The 16,862-nt window shown below is 46.3% G+C and overlaps 1 protein-coding gene across 1 annotated transcript in view; it reads left to right on the top strand.

Annotated features, from left to right (window-relative positions):
* LOC107594638 (vacuolar protein sorting-associated protein 13B) overlaps positions 1-16,862 on the top strand; it is a 53,702-nt gene that overhangs the window by 30,083 nt on the left and 6,757 nt on the right. The window contains exon 12 of the mRNA XM_016284757.1: positions 16,602-16,714. Within this exon, the coding sequence (XP_016140243.1) occupies positions 16,602-16,714 (113 nt within the window). The remainder of the gene's footprint in view (positions 1-16,601; positions 16,715-16,862) is intronic.

The raw sequence follows: 16,862 nt of genomic DNA, 5'->3' as shown, positions 1-16,862 counted from the left end.
GGAGGTGAGGCTGCTCACACGGTACCGATCACCCTTCATTTACAGAACTCCCCGGAGCCCGGCGGGTTGAGCGTGAGTTTAGTGTGTGTGAGAGGCGCAGTAATGAGACGCAGCAGCGCTGCCTGCTAAACCTGTTACAGCGCACACATGAGGAGCGCAGAGCTCGACCGCCGTCAGTGATCAAGGCCACATCACACACACTGCTGCGCTCAGCTCCTCAGCGCCGGGGATGAAGGGGTTCGCGGGACACACTCACACACGCTAGCGTTGCGTTCAGAGTGTTCTGTGTAAATGAAACGCTGTGCTGTTGTTTTCTGACCTACACAGCAGACATCCCATCATGCTCTTGTCATCAGTCAGAATGTGCTGCTGCTCAGATGAACGTCTCACTGATGGAGGGTCACTGAGTCTGAGTGTGTGTTACAGGACGAGACATCAGAGCTGTTCAACACACACCGTCAGGGATTGAAGCCTTTCAGTGAACAGTTGATTCGTGAAGATTCGATGAGTTTTTGTGAGGTCTGTGAGGAGTCATGGGTAGTGAATTGAGTCACAACTTTAGTGTTGTCAGAAAAAGCTCCTTTCTTCAGTGGTTGAAGCGCAGCTCTGTATTCATTTAAACACCAGCAGCTCATGATCCAGTGTTTTCAGTGTCTCAGAGATGCTCAGGTTTATTATTACTATAGTAATATATTTATTAAATTTTTTATTTATCATTATTATAATTATTATTGTATATTCACATTGGCTGTGCTCCATTAAAACATCAGTGCCGTCTGACCCTCCTGTGGCGGTTTGTCACCTTTTCCACCCCGATGTGTTTGGGTCCCTGAATAATGACATTTGTATAATTGGGCTCGTGTTTTATGACTGTGTGTGTGTGTGATTGTGTGTGTGTGTGTTTGTGAGTTTGTGTGTGAGTGTCACATGTGTATCAGCGGCTGGTGTGAGTCTGTTTCTGATTAGCGGTGCTGTTTGCTGTGTTTGAGCGTGTCTATTTATTAATAAAAACAGGTGCAGATGGTGCGTCGCTAAGATCGCTTTCCCCAAAAACACAGAAATGAAGCGAGTCGCGCCAGCTTTCATGACGTGCCAGTGTGTGTGGCGAACATTTGCTGGGCATGTGCTGGTGTGTTTCCCGTCTGCGGCGCTCGAGACTCCCGTGAATCCAGATCTGCCCCTGACCTCTGACCCCGTCTCAATCCGTGCGCTGGCACAGCTGCAGCTAGGCGATCTCTGCTGAACGTCAGCCGTTACGCGCCGAGCCACCCAGAAGCACTACAAAGCCAGGATGAGAGCGGTTAAGTGTTTGCAGAGGTGCCCGAGGAGGAGCGCTTCTCCCCGTCAGAGCTGATCAGAGACACAGACTCATTACCCAGAGAGCACTGGGCTCCCACACACACTGACTGCTCTCAGCTGGAGACGTCGCTGTGCTACTTTCACCGCAGAGCTTCTGTTGTATGAGCACAGAGATATTGAACAGAATCGCTGTCACACTGCAGATATTACACAGCTTAATATTTCATTATAGAGTGTTACAGAGATTTATATCATATTAAAGAGCGTTGTGTAACCAAACAGTGTTTCCAGTCGATACAGAATCAAGAAGACATTTGTGAATGTTATGAAGAACAAACATCTATTCATTAAAGTCTGTTTCATTCGAGTGATTAAATAGAAAGTTTAGTGAATGATCTGGATGTGAGCTGTGGCTTTATTTACTCAGTTCAGTGTTTGAATGCGTGATCTGCTCTAGTAATAGTTGTTCATTATCATGTTATTTAAAGAGCCATGAGTTGAGTTTCAGTTTGACAGTCTGCTGTCTCACAGTGACTGATGTGACACGCTCTATATGTGCAGCGACTCCATTAACAATCCCTCATGTTCATACAGACAGGGAAAGTGTTTTCCGAGTTTCACTATGATGAAGTGTGTGGGTGTGATGATGTATTTGATCTGTGAGTCTGTCAGGGGGAGGACGCCTTCAGTCCCGGTGTGTGAGTGTGTGTTCGAGCTCCCGCAGGTGTGTGTGCAGGCGACGCGTGCGCAGGTGCTGCTGCTGCAGTGCATGTATCGCAGCTGGACACACAGTGTGGGAGGCGGAGCCTGCAGCAGCATCAGCGACAGCCTCATTAGCCACGCCTACAAAACTCCAGGTACCTGCATGTTCACGTGTGCCTTTGAAACTCCTTGAGTGTGTCGAGTGCTGAGGTGTGTGTGTGTGTCTTCATGGAGGTGTTTCATAACGACTGCAGTGAACTCCAGTGAGAAGCGTCTGTTTGATCACATCACACTCGTGTGTCCTTGTGCTGATGGAGTGTGTTGTCCTTGTGTGTGTCCGTGACATCCAGCAGAGGAATCCGTCTGATATGAGACACATTCATGGAGAAACAGCCGTGTGTGTGTGTGTGTGTGTGTGTGCGCGTCACATTAGCTGCGGTCAAACACTAACTGTGCTACAGCTGCCCTTCATTCAGCAAACACCTCTCTTCTCTTCTCTTCTCTTCTCTTCTCTTCTCTTCTCTTCTCTTCTCTTCTCTTCTCTTCTCTTCTCTTCTCTTCTCTTCTCTTCTCTCCTCTCCTCTCCTCTCCTCTCCTCTCCCCTCCCCTCTCTCCTCTCTCCTCTCCTCTTCTCTTCTTCACACTGTTCTCACCATCAGGAACAGAATGTGCCGCATGCTAAAATTACACTTTCCAGAATGCAGAAGCCTCATATAAACACACCTAACACACACACACACACCCCCACACCCCAACCCACGCACACACACACCAGTAGAAGCAGCAGGCAGAATTTGAGGTTGTGCACATATGAGCACATTTGGAATGTGTGTGTGTGTGTGTGAGCGCACAGGTGCAGAGGTGCACAAGCAAACAGCTGGAGGTCACTGGGGTCACACACCCCTTCAAACACCCTAAGGGCAACACACACACACACACAGCACTAGAGATATATTAGTATTGTTTGAATGTAATAAACATGAATGAGTGTTTGTCATGTAAATGTGTTTTGTGACTGAACTCCTATCATACATCTGTGATGGCCCAGATTACTGAACGAACAAACACATGATGATGTGACTGACTGGTGTGTGTTTCAGCAGGTGTGAAGCCGGTGTGTAGCGCTCCCGTGCTGGAGGTGTGTGTTCAGCGTGTAGAGCTGAAGGTGTGTGTGCGGCCGGCGCTGCTGTGTGTTTCTGGGACTCTTGGAGCTGTGAAAGTGTGTGCCAGAACACCGGGTGAGAGCAGCTGCACACATCTGCCCGTCTGACACACACACACACACACACACACTCATACACACGTACGCACACACACACACGCTCATACTCTCTCTCTCTCACACACACACACACACACACACACACACACACGCACACATGCTCATACTCTCTCTCACACACACACACGCTCATACTCTCTCTCACACACACACACACACACACACATGCTCATACTCTCTCTCTCACACACACACGCTCATACTCTCTCTCTCACACACACACATGCTCATACTCTCTCTGTCACACACACACAGACTCACAAACACACACAGACTCACAAACAAGCACACACACACACACACTTGCATGCTCAAAGCCTTTGTTCATAACAGCACAATCCTGTTTTCACGCACAGCACAAGTGAGCCTGTGTTTGGTGTATTGCTTGTGTTTTTATGGCACATTCCCTGGATTTAGTTCCCTTGAGTCTCAGTGATTTACTTCTCAAACATCTCTGATGATTCTGTACAGCATAACAGACACTTTACTGTTTTTAGTACAATGTAAAAAGACAGTGTAAAATAAAAAATCTTCATAGTAAACTATAGTAAGTTATATATTTTTTTAAAGGGGTCCTATTATGCTTTTTCACTTTTTCAACTTTAGTTAGTCTGTAATGTTGCTGTTTGAGCATAAAAACGATCTGCAAAGTTACAAAGCTCAAAGTCCACTTCAAAAGGAGATATTTTATTTAACAGAAATCACTTTTCAAAAACTACAACGAACGACTCGTTTGGACTACAACGCATATTTTTCGGGATTTGTGATATCAAATATCGACGAATCAAAACAAATATAGTATGAGTCAAAACTAGTATGAGTCAAAACAAATTTTTGTAATAGAGCATAATAGGACCCCTTTAAATGTGGTTAAACTCAGTGGTTAAAATAGAAAATCTTGCATTTATATGCAGCGTATCTGAGAAAATCAATGATCTCGTCAAGCTCATTAATAAGTTTGTGATTCAGTCAGAAAATCATGTGACCTTTAACCTTGTAATGTGTTGAACAGATCTGAATGTTCGTTGTGATTCAAAAGGGAAATAATGCAGGTTATTAATGTTTCACTGCATGTGTGTGTGTGTGTGTGTGTGTGTGTGCAGGTGTGTGTGAGGGGCAGAAGGATCACCTGGTTCCTCTGGTTCAGGGTCCGTCTGACACCACAGATCTTCACACGAGCCGCTGGTTGAGTGGGATCCGTAAGCCGGCGTCTCTCCTGTCTCCTGATCTCCTGCAGATCTCACTGCAGCTCCCGCAGCAGGAGCACGCTCACAACCCCGGTGAGACGACACTACACTCTGGTCAAACCCTGCCGAGTCGTCTACAAAGGGAACATTTTCAGTCACTCGTGATTTTGTCTGTGTGTGTGTCGGTGTCTTGAATGTTTAAACCCCTGATGAAACATGCCTGCATGTCTTTTAACCGCCAGTGAGCAGCTGGAGGAAAACCTCAATAGGATGTTTAGGTAGAGAAGACAGACTCGTCTGGAGGAGCTCGTCGTCCTCTGGCATTTAGTCAGCATAATTCTGCTGTATGCAGCAACTCAGTCCTTCGAGGCTTAACGAAGACAGTCATTCATATCCGTTCACAGTGACTGTAGGGCAGCTGTAGCGTTCAGAGGACTCATATTTGATTCATAAATGCTAAGATCGGATTTCAGGTGATGTTGTTTGAGAACATTATTTGTTTCTCCTGCCATCCAATAATCACAATAAGCGATTCAAACATTAACATATTACTGTAGCCTCATGTGAACCGACCATCTCTTCCTCTTTACTACAAGTTACAGCAGCAAATAAACACCAGAAGAAACAGAACAACTCGTGGCTGGAATACACTACACGATTTCCCCCGATTTACCGTCTGCAGAAGATTTGAGTCGACAGATTTCATAGAAATCTGATTCATAGACTCCGATTTTTTTAGCTTTAGACTTCAGAGTTCATCTGTGTTGAGATCCTGCCAGACTCCTAGTTTGAGAGATAGGTGAGTAAGTTGTGGCAGCATCACGTGTCCTCCACAGATGATCCCAGAATGCATCAGTCTTTGTGTGTGTGTTTAGTATGAGCGTCCGATGGGTGATTCACCATGTTGGACTGTTTCAGAAGAGCAGACTCTCATAAAAATTAGACATATTTGAGATATTGAAGTCTGATTTGAAGGGAAAACAGCAGAATCATTAAAGAGGGGGAAGAGATTCTTCTCAGAATCCCGCTGATCGCTCCTCTCCTCCCACTGCAGTGTTTGTGTCGGCTTCACATTCGTTTAGTGTGAAACTCATCGCATGAGTCTCTCTCATTTACGTTTGTGCATCTGACAGATGCTTTTATATACACCACATTCAAGAATCTCTCGTCGCTAAAGCTGCTGCAGTCCGAACAGGATCATTCTGTCGTCGTTCACTCGCCCTCATGGCATTCAAACCTGCACGACTTTCATTCTTCCTTGAAATGAAGATATTTTGTGTTTTTTGATCAAATAGTGAAAGTCAGTGGGGTCCAGTGTTGTTTGGTTCACGGTATTCTTCCCGATATCAAAGAAAGAGAGTGCTCCGGTGAACTAGACCGATCACACCTGGACTCCTGAGTGACGAGTCAGTCGATGATGGTGTGTTAGAGAAACTCAGTCATTCTCTGCTGACGTGTGCTCATAGTTTGTCTGTTAGGAGGGATTTCAGCTTGAGTTTGACATCTTAAATGGTTGTGTGTGTGTGTTGTCAGACTCTGCTCTCAGGAGTGTTTATATGTGACTGAAGCAGCACAGGAACATGTCATCATGTTTGTTTAGAGGAAGTTCATCAGTTGAATGCTTGGTTGTAGTTGGTCAGCGGCGTGATTCTGTCTCAGATATGTTTGCATGATGTGAGCGAGATCTGCTGATATGGTCACATCCAGAGGAGCGTTTCTGTGGGTGTCGCTCCAATACTTCAAGAGATGCTTTATAATAGTTATATAGCAGCGTTCGCCTTTAATCTGCCCAGTAATATTTCTAAGCGTTCGACATGTATTTTATGAATTCCATAATAATCTTTTTCACAATCTCGCGCTGAACTCGAGAACCGCGGTCCCGGAGACCCAGATGTGCTTGGAAGCGTTCCCACTCTCACTCTTTTCTTGCATCTTTATCTCACTTTCCTCCTTTCCTGAGCACTTGAACCTCAAAGCGTTCTTCAAACTGTAACGTTTAATTACCTTGAAATGACATTTAAATAATTCCCAGGCCCATCTGCATCTCTGGCTCGCGCAGTCGGCATTAGGATGGGCCTCGGCTTCGCTGCGCTACATCTGCTTTCCATTCGATTGTTTACCAGTGAATTAAAAAGAAATTCCAATTTACTTAGAAAATGGGAGTTCTGTACTTGTTAAACTCCCGTAGTCACAGACCAATATGTTTCTGTTTAATGAGCCTGAGGTTGGAACACACTAATAAATTACAGGCAATTAAAGGCGTTGGATTTATCACAAAAGGATCCCGGCCGCGTGGCTTTGAAACGGATCTTTTATGGACATACAGTGATTTTACGCTGAGCATTAACCCTTCGCTGCACGGCGGACCGCTCTCGTGTCTGTTCTGATGTTATGAGTGACGAATGAATGCAGTGATTTAGTTTGCCTGCTTTTCAGTACACGACGCAGCATAACAATACAGCAATTTTAATCAGTAGTGTGCTGCTCGCGTCACGACCTCATTGTGCTGCATGTTTAAATCCTCCAGTTATCATCTTGATAATGCATGCGCTTGTATCTTGTGGTTTGATTTTATTAGGTGAGAAATCACATCTCTATCTGTGACTAGAACTAGACCGAGCAGCAGCCAATCAGAAATGGTCTGTACCTCTCAGTCATTCTGCAGTGGGTTTCTGAGCTCCAACTCAGTTGAGCAGAAGTGCCTTACAGAACCTTTTGTCACATTGCATTGCATTGTGGGATACAATATGTCACGCAGTGTGCGCTGTCGTTTACTGTGAGGATTCCATGTAGAGCCCTGCACGGGCCTCAAATATAGGCCCTGGCCCGACCCGTGTCCGACAGCTCATCAGAGTTCTTGGCCCGAGTCCGACCCGAGCCCGTCTCCCCCCCCCCTTCTCCCAAAACAGCTTATACTATTGTTTCAGCTATATTAAAATAGTTCAGTTTTGTATGTAATGTCAAAGTGATTATTTTTCGTTTTGTTTTCTTTATGAAGTTAATTTAGAAAAACGTTTGGAGCATTTTTTTGTTCGTTAAATGTAAGTTTTAGTTTTTTTAAAGTAACGACCAAGCGGCCAGCAGCAGACAGTGAGCTGATCATTCGAATCATCACGACTTGCCTAAAATAAAATCTATAGATAAAACAGTTCAAGCCTATCACAATGTTAGTTTACATGTTTAACCTATATAAATGTGCGCTGTTAGACGCGTATCTAATTGTTTGTGTGGAGAGCTAGGCGCCGGCGCGATCACTTGCATTGGAAACAACTTAAAATATGCCGTATTTTATAAAAATCTGTAAAAATGCATTTCTCTGTAAAGGCGCGTCCGATGAGGAGAGGACGAATCAGGATCGTCGTCTTCATCTTTGCGACACGGACTCAGAAAACACTAATTTATTAATAAATAATTCAAATATCTCATTATTTCCCCCCGACACATTCAAGGTAATTACTTTTGCTGGGGCTTTGCGGCACGCTTTAGCCTACTGCGTGCGTTTTTTGCTGTCATGTGTTCGATAGATATGTTTGCAGATTCTGCACTGCACATGACCAGTTGGCTCACTGTTTGCTGTGGTAATCAAATCAAGACTCTTCCAAAATGCAGTTTTCGCGAAGCATTGGGAACTTTTAGTAACTCCCCACGCTATCAGGATCGTCGTCTTCATCTTTGCGACACGGACTCAGAAAACACCAATTTATTAATAAATAATTCAAATATTTCCTTACTATTTCCCCCCGACACATTCAAGGTTGCTTTTGCTGGGGCTTTGCGGCACGCTTTAGCCTACTGCGTGCGTTTTTTGCTGTCATGTGTTCGATAGATATGTTTGCAGATTCTGCACTGCACATGACCAGTTGGCTCACTGTTTGCCGTGGTAATCAAATCAAAACTCTCCCAAAATGCAGCTTTTCCCGAAGCATTGTTTTCTTTATGAAGTTAATTTAGAAAAACGTTTGGAGCATTTTTTTGTTCGTTAAATGTAAGTTTTAGTTTTTTTAAAGTAACGACCAAGCGGCCAGCAGCAGACAGTGAGCTGATCATTCGAATCATCACGACTTGCCTAAAATAAAATCTATAGATAAAACAGTTCAAGCCTATCACAATGTTAGTTTACATGTTTAACCTATATAAATGTGCGCTGTTAGACGCGTATCTAATTGTTTGTGTGGAGAGCTAGGCGCCGGCGCGATCACTTGCATTGGAAACAACTTAAAATATGCCGTATTTTATAAAAATCTGTAAAAATGCATTTCTCTGTAAAGGCGCGTCCGATGAGGAGAGGACGAATCAGGATCGTCGTCTTCATCTTTGCGACACGGACTCAGAAAACACCAATTTATTAATAAATAATTCAAATATTTCCTTACTATTTCCCCCCGACACATTCAAGGTTGCTTTTGCTGGGGCTTTGCGGCACGCTTTAGCCTACTGCGTGCGTTTTTTGCTGTCATGTGTTCGATAGATATGTTTGCAGATTCTGCACTGCACATGACCAGTTGGCTCACTGTTTGCTGTGGTAATCAAATCAAGACTCTTCCAAAATGCAGTTTTCGCGAAGCATTGGGAACTTTTAGTAACTCCCCACGCTCCAACGTCTCCCTGATGCTCTGCATGGTCAGCTGTCACCTGTATGCTAATGCGTGTGTATATGTGTTGCGTATTGCATAGGCGATGTATAATATTTATAATATAATCAATATAACAATATTTCATACAGTAGCATATGTGTGCTCTGCACGTATATGGGCACAATAAAAGGAGAGAAGCTAAATGAGCCCGACCTGTAAAAAAATAAATAAAATGGCCCGAGCCCGGCCCGAATGGACTCAGCGTGTCGAGCTTGCAGGCCTCTAATTCCATGCCATGCATACTGAAGATGTATACTGCAGGCATGGCTAGAGCAGTGCGCTTGCGGTAGTGTGCGGCGCTCTCGTTACACATCTGGCTGCAGGAGTTTGGTGGCGTGTGGATTAGTGCAGTGGGGGATGTTGGGTATTTTATGGGTGTGCAGTGCGAGCTGAGGGCTGCAGGTGTCTCTCTCTCTGTCTCCGACTCTCTCTTTTCGTCCCCAGGGAACCGCGAGGCGAGTCGAGCTCTATGATGATAGAAAAAGAGCGCGAGACGGAGCGGGGGGCGCATGTGTTCTCCTCAGGCGCTCATGCAGCTGTGAGAGTTTGATTTATGTCTTTCTCAGAACTCTGGGATTTCAAAATGCTACATTTAATCAAACGCAGGGGTCGATCGCAGCGAATGCAGAAGATGTTCGGCGGAGAGCTGCGTTTGGAGTCATGGGAACAGCAAAACAAAGCCACCTTTAATGTTTGTTTCAACAGATCGACTGAGATTGTGAATGCATTGAGTGCGGTGTGTTTCTCCTGTTAGCAGAGCTGCATCAGCTTCATGAGAGCGTCCGAGCTGCAGCTGGGCTGCGTCGCTCCGTGTTTGAGGCAGGAGAATAATGACAGCAGGTGGATCGGGCCTGACGCGGCTTTGATCGCCTCACAAACACCCCGGCCTGAAACCGGATCTCCGGCTGGACGGCTGTGGGGCTCCGGGCTGCTGTGAGTCCACTAGCTCTGATCTCTAACAGCTCCCACAGCCTCTGCTCCATCCGTCATATAAACACACTCCTGCTCCGCTCTCCTCAAACCTGCCGCTCTCTCCAACTTCAGCTGGTGTCATCTGACTGCTATGAATTTGATTAGTTGTGTGTTTTATTAAAATCACATGATTCAGATATGTAGTGAGACTCGTGAACATTGCCTGTGATGTAGTGATGTAGTCCGTTTGGTCATGTTTGGAAGCTCCAGTGGTCTTTTCTCTGCTCATAGTGGACCAGCGTCTTTAGACCCTCATCTTTCTTGCTGTTGTGTTTTTTGCTCTCTCGTTCACCTTTGCCTGCTTTAATCTGTTCATTGAGTCAGAACTGATGTGGGTTGACGTCTCGTCTCCGGCCTGCAGACACACATCACGCTCTGACCTGCGCTGCTGCTTTGGGTGGCATTTCTTTCTTCAACAGATCGTTGTAAACTCGCACGACTCTCGTAAAACCAGAGCCGTTGCATCATTTGGTTTTTTGGACGTGCAGATGCAGCAGGTGGCAGGAGTCCGTTCTCTCTGTGTTCCAGCATGTGTGTGAGATTTGCTCGTCTATTAGTGGAGGCCTTTGGAAAAAACACTGCGTTTGATCAGACGTTTAAGAATCTGGCGCTTCAGGAAACGTTTGTGAGATGCAGAGCGAGTGAACGAGAGTCCAAACGACGGCTCATTAGCTGATTTAGTGGAGTTTGAATGTCTCAGAGATGTTCTGACAGCACAACTGGCATGACAGAATAGATTTTGAATTGCAAGGGAATTAAAACCACAGAAAAACAGGTTTTGCTCTGTATCTCTCTCTCAGCACTGGCAAGATCACAGCTGGAAAACTCTGATCTTTCCTCTCAGCTGCTGGATGTCATTTAATTCCCAGGATAGAGGATTCATTTCCCACGGAGGTGCAGTGGCTCTCAAACATTCAGTGTCCAGTCGAGGTTTCTCAGCCGTTGCTCTGACTCGATACAGTGACAACCAACTAACCGGCTGCGGTCAGACACGTCTGTTGAGAAATTCAGAACTGAAGAATTAAATAATGAAATATGGATTGAATTATTGAATTAGCCACGACGCACAGGAAGGGAATTAGTATGACAGGAAAGAATAACTTACTGAATTACAGTTTGAAGAAAGTCAACACAGGTGATGCATTCTGCTCTTCCATATACCATCATACATAATAGTCTTGTTCAAAGAAGACTTTGTCAGACTTTGTTTCTAGTTCATTCATTCAGTTGTTTCTTCATTCATTCAAATTGCAAATCTGCATCCGCTTTGCTAAATCAAATTCAGGAACTGAGTTTTAATTGGATCGCCTCTGGATTCAGTTCTGATGAGCTCGACTCTTGAGGTGTTTGTTTGTTAGTGTTCATCTGATCTCACACGTGCAAACAGCACTCAGACTGTCTTCAGAAATGTTTTCATGCGATGTCTGGAAGCACACGTCACAGCTGATCACGGTTCATATTCCTCAGACTTTGTTCATGTTTTCTCCTCAGTGTCTTCCCGCAGCGGCGGTTCTTCTTCTCCAGTGAGCTGATCTTGGGTTTGTTCGCAGGGCTGTAGTTTGTGATTCTAGCTAACTGATAACTGCGGGTCACATGCGCTCACGGACTTCAGCAGGTAGTTTTCTGTGCTGCTGGCGGAACGGATTGGAGTCTCCGTGGTCGAGTGAAGATATCAAAACACGAGGCCGTGTGGGAGGGCTGAGAACCGGCCCGTTCCCATGATCCCTCAGACGCGCTCCTGATCGGTGAAGGTGAGCCGTTCCCAGCGCTGCGTCTGGAGGAGGCCAGTCCCTGACAGAAAGAAGGCATTAGCGCTGCAGCGTGGGTTAATCTGTAATTAATTAAGCTAATTACAGGCCTGTCGTTAGGACTCACGGTTCTGCTGGAGTGACGGCGTGTAATTAATGAAGTCAGCCAGTAGGAACACTGTGATGGAATGTGAATTTCTGAGGGGAAGTTTTAGACACGAAGATCTGACAGGATGTTCCCTTTAGGACCACTGACCCCGTGACCTCCACACCAGAGAGAGACATGGCTTCACGTGTAGAACAGAACAGATGCATTTTGTTTTGGATTGTTTGGATGTGTTGATGTGGGTTGATGTGCTATTGAGCTATTATATCGCTCAGATTAGACCACACCCACTGCATTCCCGGCACACCCACTCACTGCATTAGACCACACCCACATGTTTCAGACCACACCCACTCATTGCATTAAGACATCACCCACTATGTCCAGACCACATTTACTATATTCAGACCACACCCATTAGATACAGACCACACCCACTCACTGCATTAAGACCACGCCCACATGTTTCAGACCACACCCACCACAGTCAGACCACACCCACTACATGTTCACATGTAGAAAGCAGAAAGGTTTGTGTGAGAGTTCAGCACTAAAACAGCAGAAGGTAATGGAGAGTCCTCATCATGATAAAAACAAGTGTGTGTGTGTGTGTGTGTGTGTACTCATTCAGTTCCTCAGGGTTGTTGAGAGTCCTTCAGTCTGTCCTGGCATGAGTTCAGGGACCCTGTTTGTGTGTGTGTGTGTGTGCGAGTTACTTTGGCTTTTTAAAGATTAAAGTTTTGTTTCTATGATGTGACTCTTAATACTGTAGTTAAATTGTCTGTGTGTGTGTGTGTGTGTGTGTGAGTATGTTTTGAGTTCTTGTGTAATGAGTGTGTGTGTGTGAGCGGTTTGTGAGTTCTTATGAGTAATTATGGGTTCTGTTTGAAGCGGCCTGTAAAACAGCAGCCCTCTGGAGCGCCACAGAGTGTGTGTGTGTGTGTGTGTGTGTGTGTGTGTTTGCAGTAAGAGCTCCTGCGCTGGCTGGTGAATTCAGTAGGAGCTGAGAGAGAGACAGGCGAGGCGAGGTGTTGGCTGCTGGTCGGTTAGTTAGTTAGTTGGCTGGTAAACGGTAGTAGTGGGTGGTCCGCAGTGCCACTCTCTCCTGCTCATTTTTAAGTCGTTTGTTTGACACGTTCTGGCCTTAGTTTGCACTGTTATTTCCTGCTGCACTTACAGCTGTGAGGACTCCCATCATGCACTGCTCTGCAGCCTCTGAGACCCTGTGCTTTCCTCGTGACATCACTGCCCCCCTGTGGCGGCTCGCTCGCCCGCCGGACCCCAGCGTTGGTATGTTTGTGACAGTGTGACGGTCCGTCTGATGACGCTGCTCTGAGATGTGGGCGGCTCTCATCTGCGATCTCTCACGGAGCCGAGCTGTTCTCCGGCTCTAATGGGCTCGGCGTAAACTATTGCGCGGCTGCCCGCTCTCTAAATAAATAATCACAAAAACCATCGAACAGAGACGTCAAACACACAGAGGGTCGTTCTCTACTCAAATAAACCAACACAGTCTCACTCTAAATGTGTCTCTCTCTCTCTCCATATGTTTCAGTATGTGTCTGTCTCTCTCTCTCTGTAGGCCTGCCGCTAGTTGTGGGGTTTAAAATTGAGACAAGATGTTTCTGTCCGAGAGTGAAATACAGCTGCAATTACAAACGTTACGCAGGAGAGATTATTTACGCTTTCTCATAGAGACGACAGAGATGAGAGACGCAGATACAGGAACACACGTCAGATTTACTGCAGGACACAAGCACGCCGGCGGAGAGAAGGCAGTAAACCACTCCCTCTGAGGGGCGGGGCTTGGGTGAGGGGCGGGGCAAATGCATTCTGATTTAAAGACACTTCGATCACACAACCAACATCAAAAGTCATACACTGATCCACTGTAAATGAGATGAAACTGATGTAATGTGTCTGTGGCTTAACTGTGATAGACCTGTCTGTCTGTCTGTAGACCCGTCTGTGGTGCAGGGTTTGAATCCTCACAGATTTAGATATCTTTAGCTCTCCTGTATGTTCATTTTCTCTCTCTGTTATGTTCTGACATGTTTTCGCTCTCAGTCAGACTCTGGGTTCACTGTTAGTCTTGTTAGTTATGTTTATGTGATATCTGAGCAGAGTGCCGCTGAAGTCGCGTGGAATGCTGCGCTGTTGCTGGCGTTTGAAGCAGTGAGTCATCTAATGCAGCAGCGCATGTTTCCGCTCGCAGCAGCTGGCCTGAATAACAGGAGCGGCTCAGATGTGTCCTGCTGCATGTAGGTCTGCTGGAGCCTCGTGTGCTCGATGCTGGAGTTTATTTGCACAGAGATCCCGCTCACCGCTCGGAGGAAGTGAACGGAGAAATGGAGGGACTCAGATTTCACAAGTCAGAGATAAACATGCACCTGATCAGCAGCACGTTTAACGCCCGCTGCATTACTGCGCCTCTACACGAGAGTAGCAGTGCTTTTAGAACTTATTAGAACAGTATTTCTTAATTTATTTCTAACAGTTCCAGTCATCTGATCTGATCCGCTTTTGACTGTTTGTGACGTTTCTGAAGGGCTGCATGCAGCGCGTGATCCTGTCTGTAGACGGCTGATGATCACTGTTGTGTGTTCCTGCGGTCGGACCGCTTCAGCTCGGTCTGGTGGTGGAATAAGGACATGTGTTTCTGCTTCCTCCTCCATCAGTTATGAAAGACGAAGCATGATGTGATGATGATGGTCATGTTTTCAGAGGTTCACTCACATGCGCAGGTGCTCTTTCTGGTCTGAAATGATAGCTTATTACTCCACCAATCACAGTGCAGCATGAGACTGTGAGAGCTCTGTGATTGGCTGGCCTGTGTGTTGGCATAACATCAGGCAGATGAAAGACTGAGTGTGTGTGTGTGTGTGTGTGTGAGAGAGAGTGTGAGTATATGTATGAGTGTGTGTGAGTGGGGGTGTGTGTATGTGTGAGTGAGAGAGTGTGTGTGTGTGAGCGAGTGTGAGTATATGTATGAGTGAGTGTGAGTGTGTGTATGTGTGAGTGAGAGAGTGTGTGTGTGTGAGCGAGTGTGAGTATATGTATGAGTGAGTGTGAGTGTGTGTATGTGTGAGTGAGAGAGTGTGTGTGTGTGAGCGAGTGTGAGTATATGTATGAGTGAGTGTGAGTGTGTGTATGTGTGAGTGAGAGAGTGTGTGTGTGTGAGCGAGTGTGAGTATATGTATGAGTGAGTGTGTGTGTGTGTGTGTGTGTGTGTGTGTGTGAGAGAGTGTGTGAGCGAGTGTGAGTATATGTATGAGTGAGTGTGAGTGTGTGTATGTGTGAGTGAGAGAGTGTGTGTGTGTGAGCGAGTGTGAGTATATGTATGAGTGAGTGTGAGTGTGTGTATGTGTGAGTGAGAGAGTGTGTGTGTGTGAGCGAGTGTGAGTATATGTATGAGTGAGTGTGAGTGTGTGTATGTGTGAGTGAGAGAGTGTGTGTGTGTGAGCGAGTGTGAGTATATGTATGAGTGAGTGTGAGTGTGTGTATGTGTGAGTGAGAGAGTGTGTGTGTGTGAGCGAGTGTGAGTATATGTATGAGTGAGTGTGTGTGTGTGTGTGTGTGTGTGAGAGAGTGTGTGAATGTGTGTGTGTGTGTGTGTATGTGTGAGAGAGAGTGTGTGTGTGTGTGTATGAGTATATGTGTGAGTGTGTATGAGGCGGTTGCAGGTGTGAGACATTGAGTCCAGAGCGCACAGATCTCCTCCGCTGCTTGTTTACAGTTTCAGGGCCGGTGCAGTGACTCCTGAAATTACAGGCATTGCTCTGACAGGCGAGCGTCCTCACGGCCTTCAGTCTCTGCTACATCAAAGCGCTCGTCCCCCGTACGGCTGCGTCTTCAATGGCTGTGGAGCTTTGAAGTGCCGCGTGTGTTTATGATAGCAGAGCCGGAGCGCTGGGCCTGAGCCATGATGGGAAGAGAGCGCCCGGCTGCAGGTGGCCTGGATGCTCTGTTTGTGTGTGTTTCTGAGCGTTATCTCACACACAGCCTCTTAAAAGCCATAAAGTTCCCTTAATAGAGCACTTAAAGGAAGAGAAGACATGCCGCTGGAGCAGAGAGAGAGCAGAGTGACCTGCTGAAGGCAGCGCCACACAACAGGATGTTGAACATGAGCCTTTAATACAGTCAGACACACACACACACTCACACACACTCACACACACACTCGTGCTCATGTTGTGCTCCTCGTTTGTGATGCTGGAAGCTGATTGGCTCTCAGAGCACACGGCAGTGCCTGCGGGCCTGACATACAAGATCCCGGACGTGTCCAAAGCCGATCTGGAAGTAGTGGGAGCTCATCAGCGCTCTTATCGGATGATTGAGGCGTTCTGATTTACGCCAGAGAATTCCCAGTAAATCCCGAAGGCATGGGAGCTATTACGCGCACACGGTCGTGACGGATGTCCTCAGTGCTGAACTGTGGGTAAAGATGATTGTTTAAGAACCAGAGAAGCTGATGTTTCATGGACGTTTATTGAAGAAAAATGTTATTTTTGGCTGCATATCAGTTGCTTTGAGCTCTCGTCTGAAGTGATGGATGCAGTAACACACACTAATAGGCCGGTCCAGCTAGTGGATGCTCTTCTCAGTGAGAAGCGCGAGTGAGCGGCGGTTTGTGCAGAGGCCGTCTGTTCAGAGTTTCTGTGTGTGTTGTAGGTGCGGTGCTCTTGGTGAGCGTTCAGGGCGTCGCTGTTAATGTGGATCCGGTTCTGTCCTCCTGGCTGCTGTTCCACCCTCAGAGAACCAGCGGCAGCAGACAGACTCAACAGGTACATCAGTGTGTGTGTGTGTGTGTGTGAGAGTGTGTGTGTGTGTGTACGTGCATGTGTGCGTGTGTGTGTGTATGTATGAGTGTGTGTGTGTGTGTGTGTGTGTGTGTGTGTGTGTGTGTGTGTGTGTGTGTGTGTGTGGGGGAGG

Source organism: Sinocyclocheilus grahami, unplaced genomic scaffold (genome assembly GCF_001515645.1).
Source record: "Sinocyclocheilus grahami isolate Dianchi unplaced genomic scaffold, SAMN03320097.WGS_v1.1 scaffold187.1, whole genome shotgun sequence".
NCBI lineage: Eukaryota > Metazoa > Chordata > Actinopteri > Cypriniformes > Cyprinidae > Sinocyclocheilus > Sinocyclocheilus grahami.
Note: the sequence above shows the minus strand (reverse complement) of the source record. Positions and strands in the feature narration are given on the sequence as shown.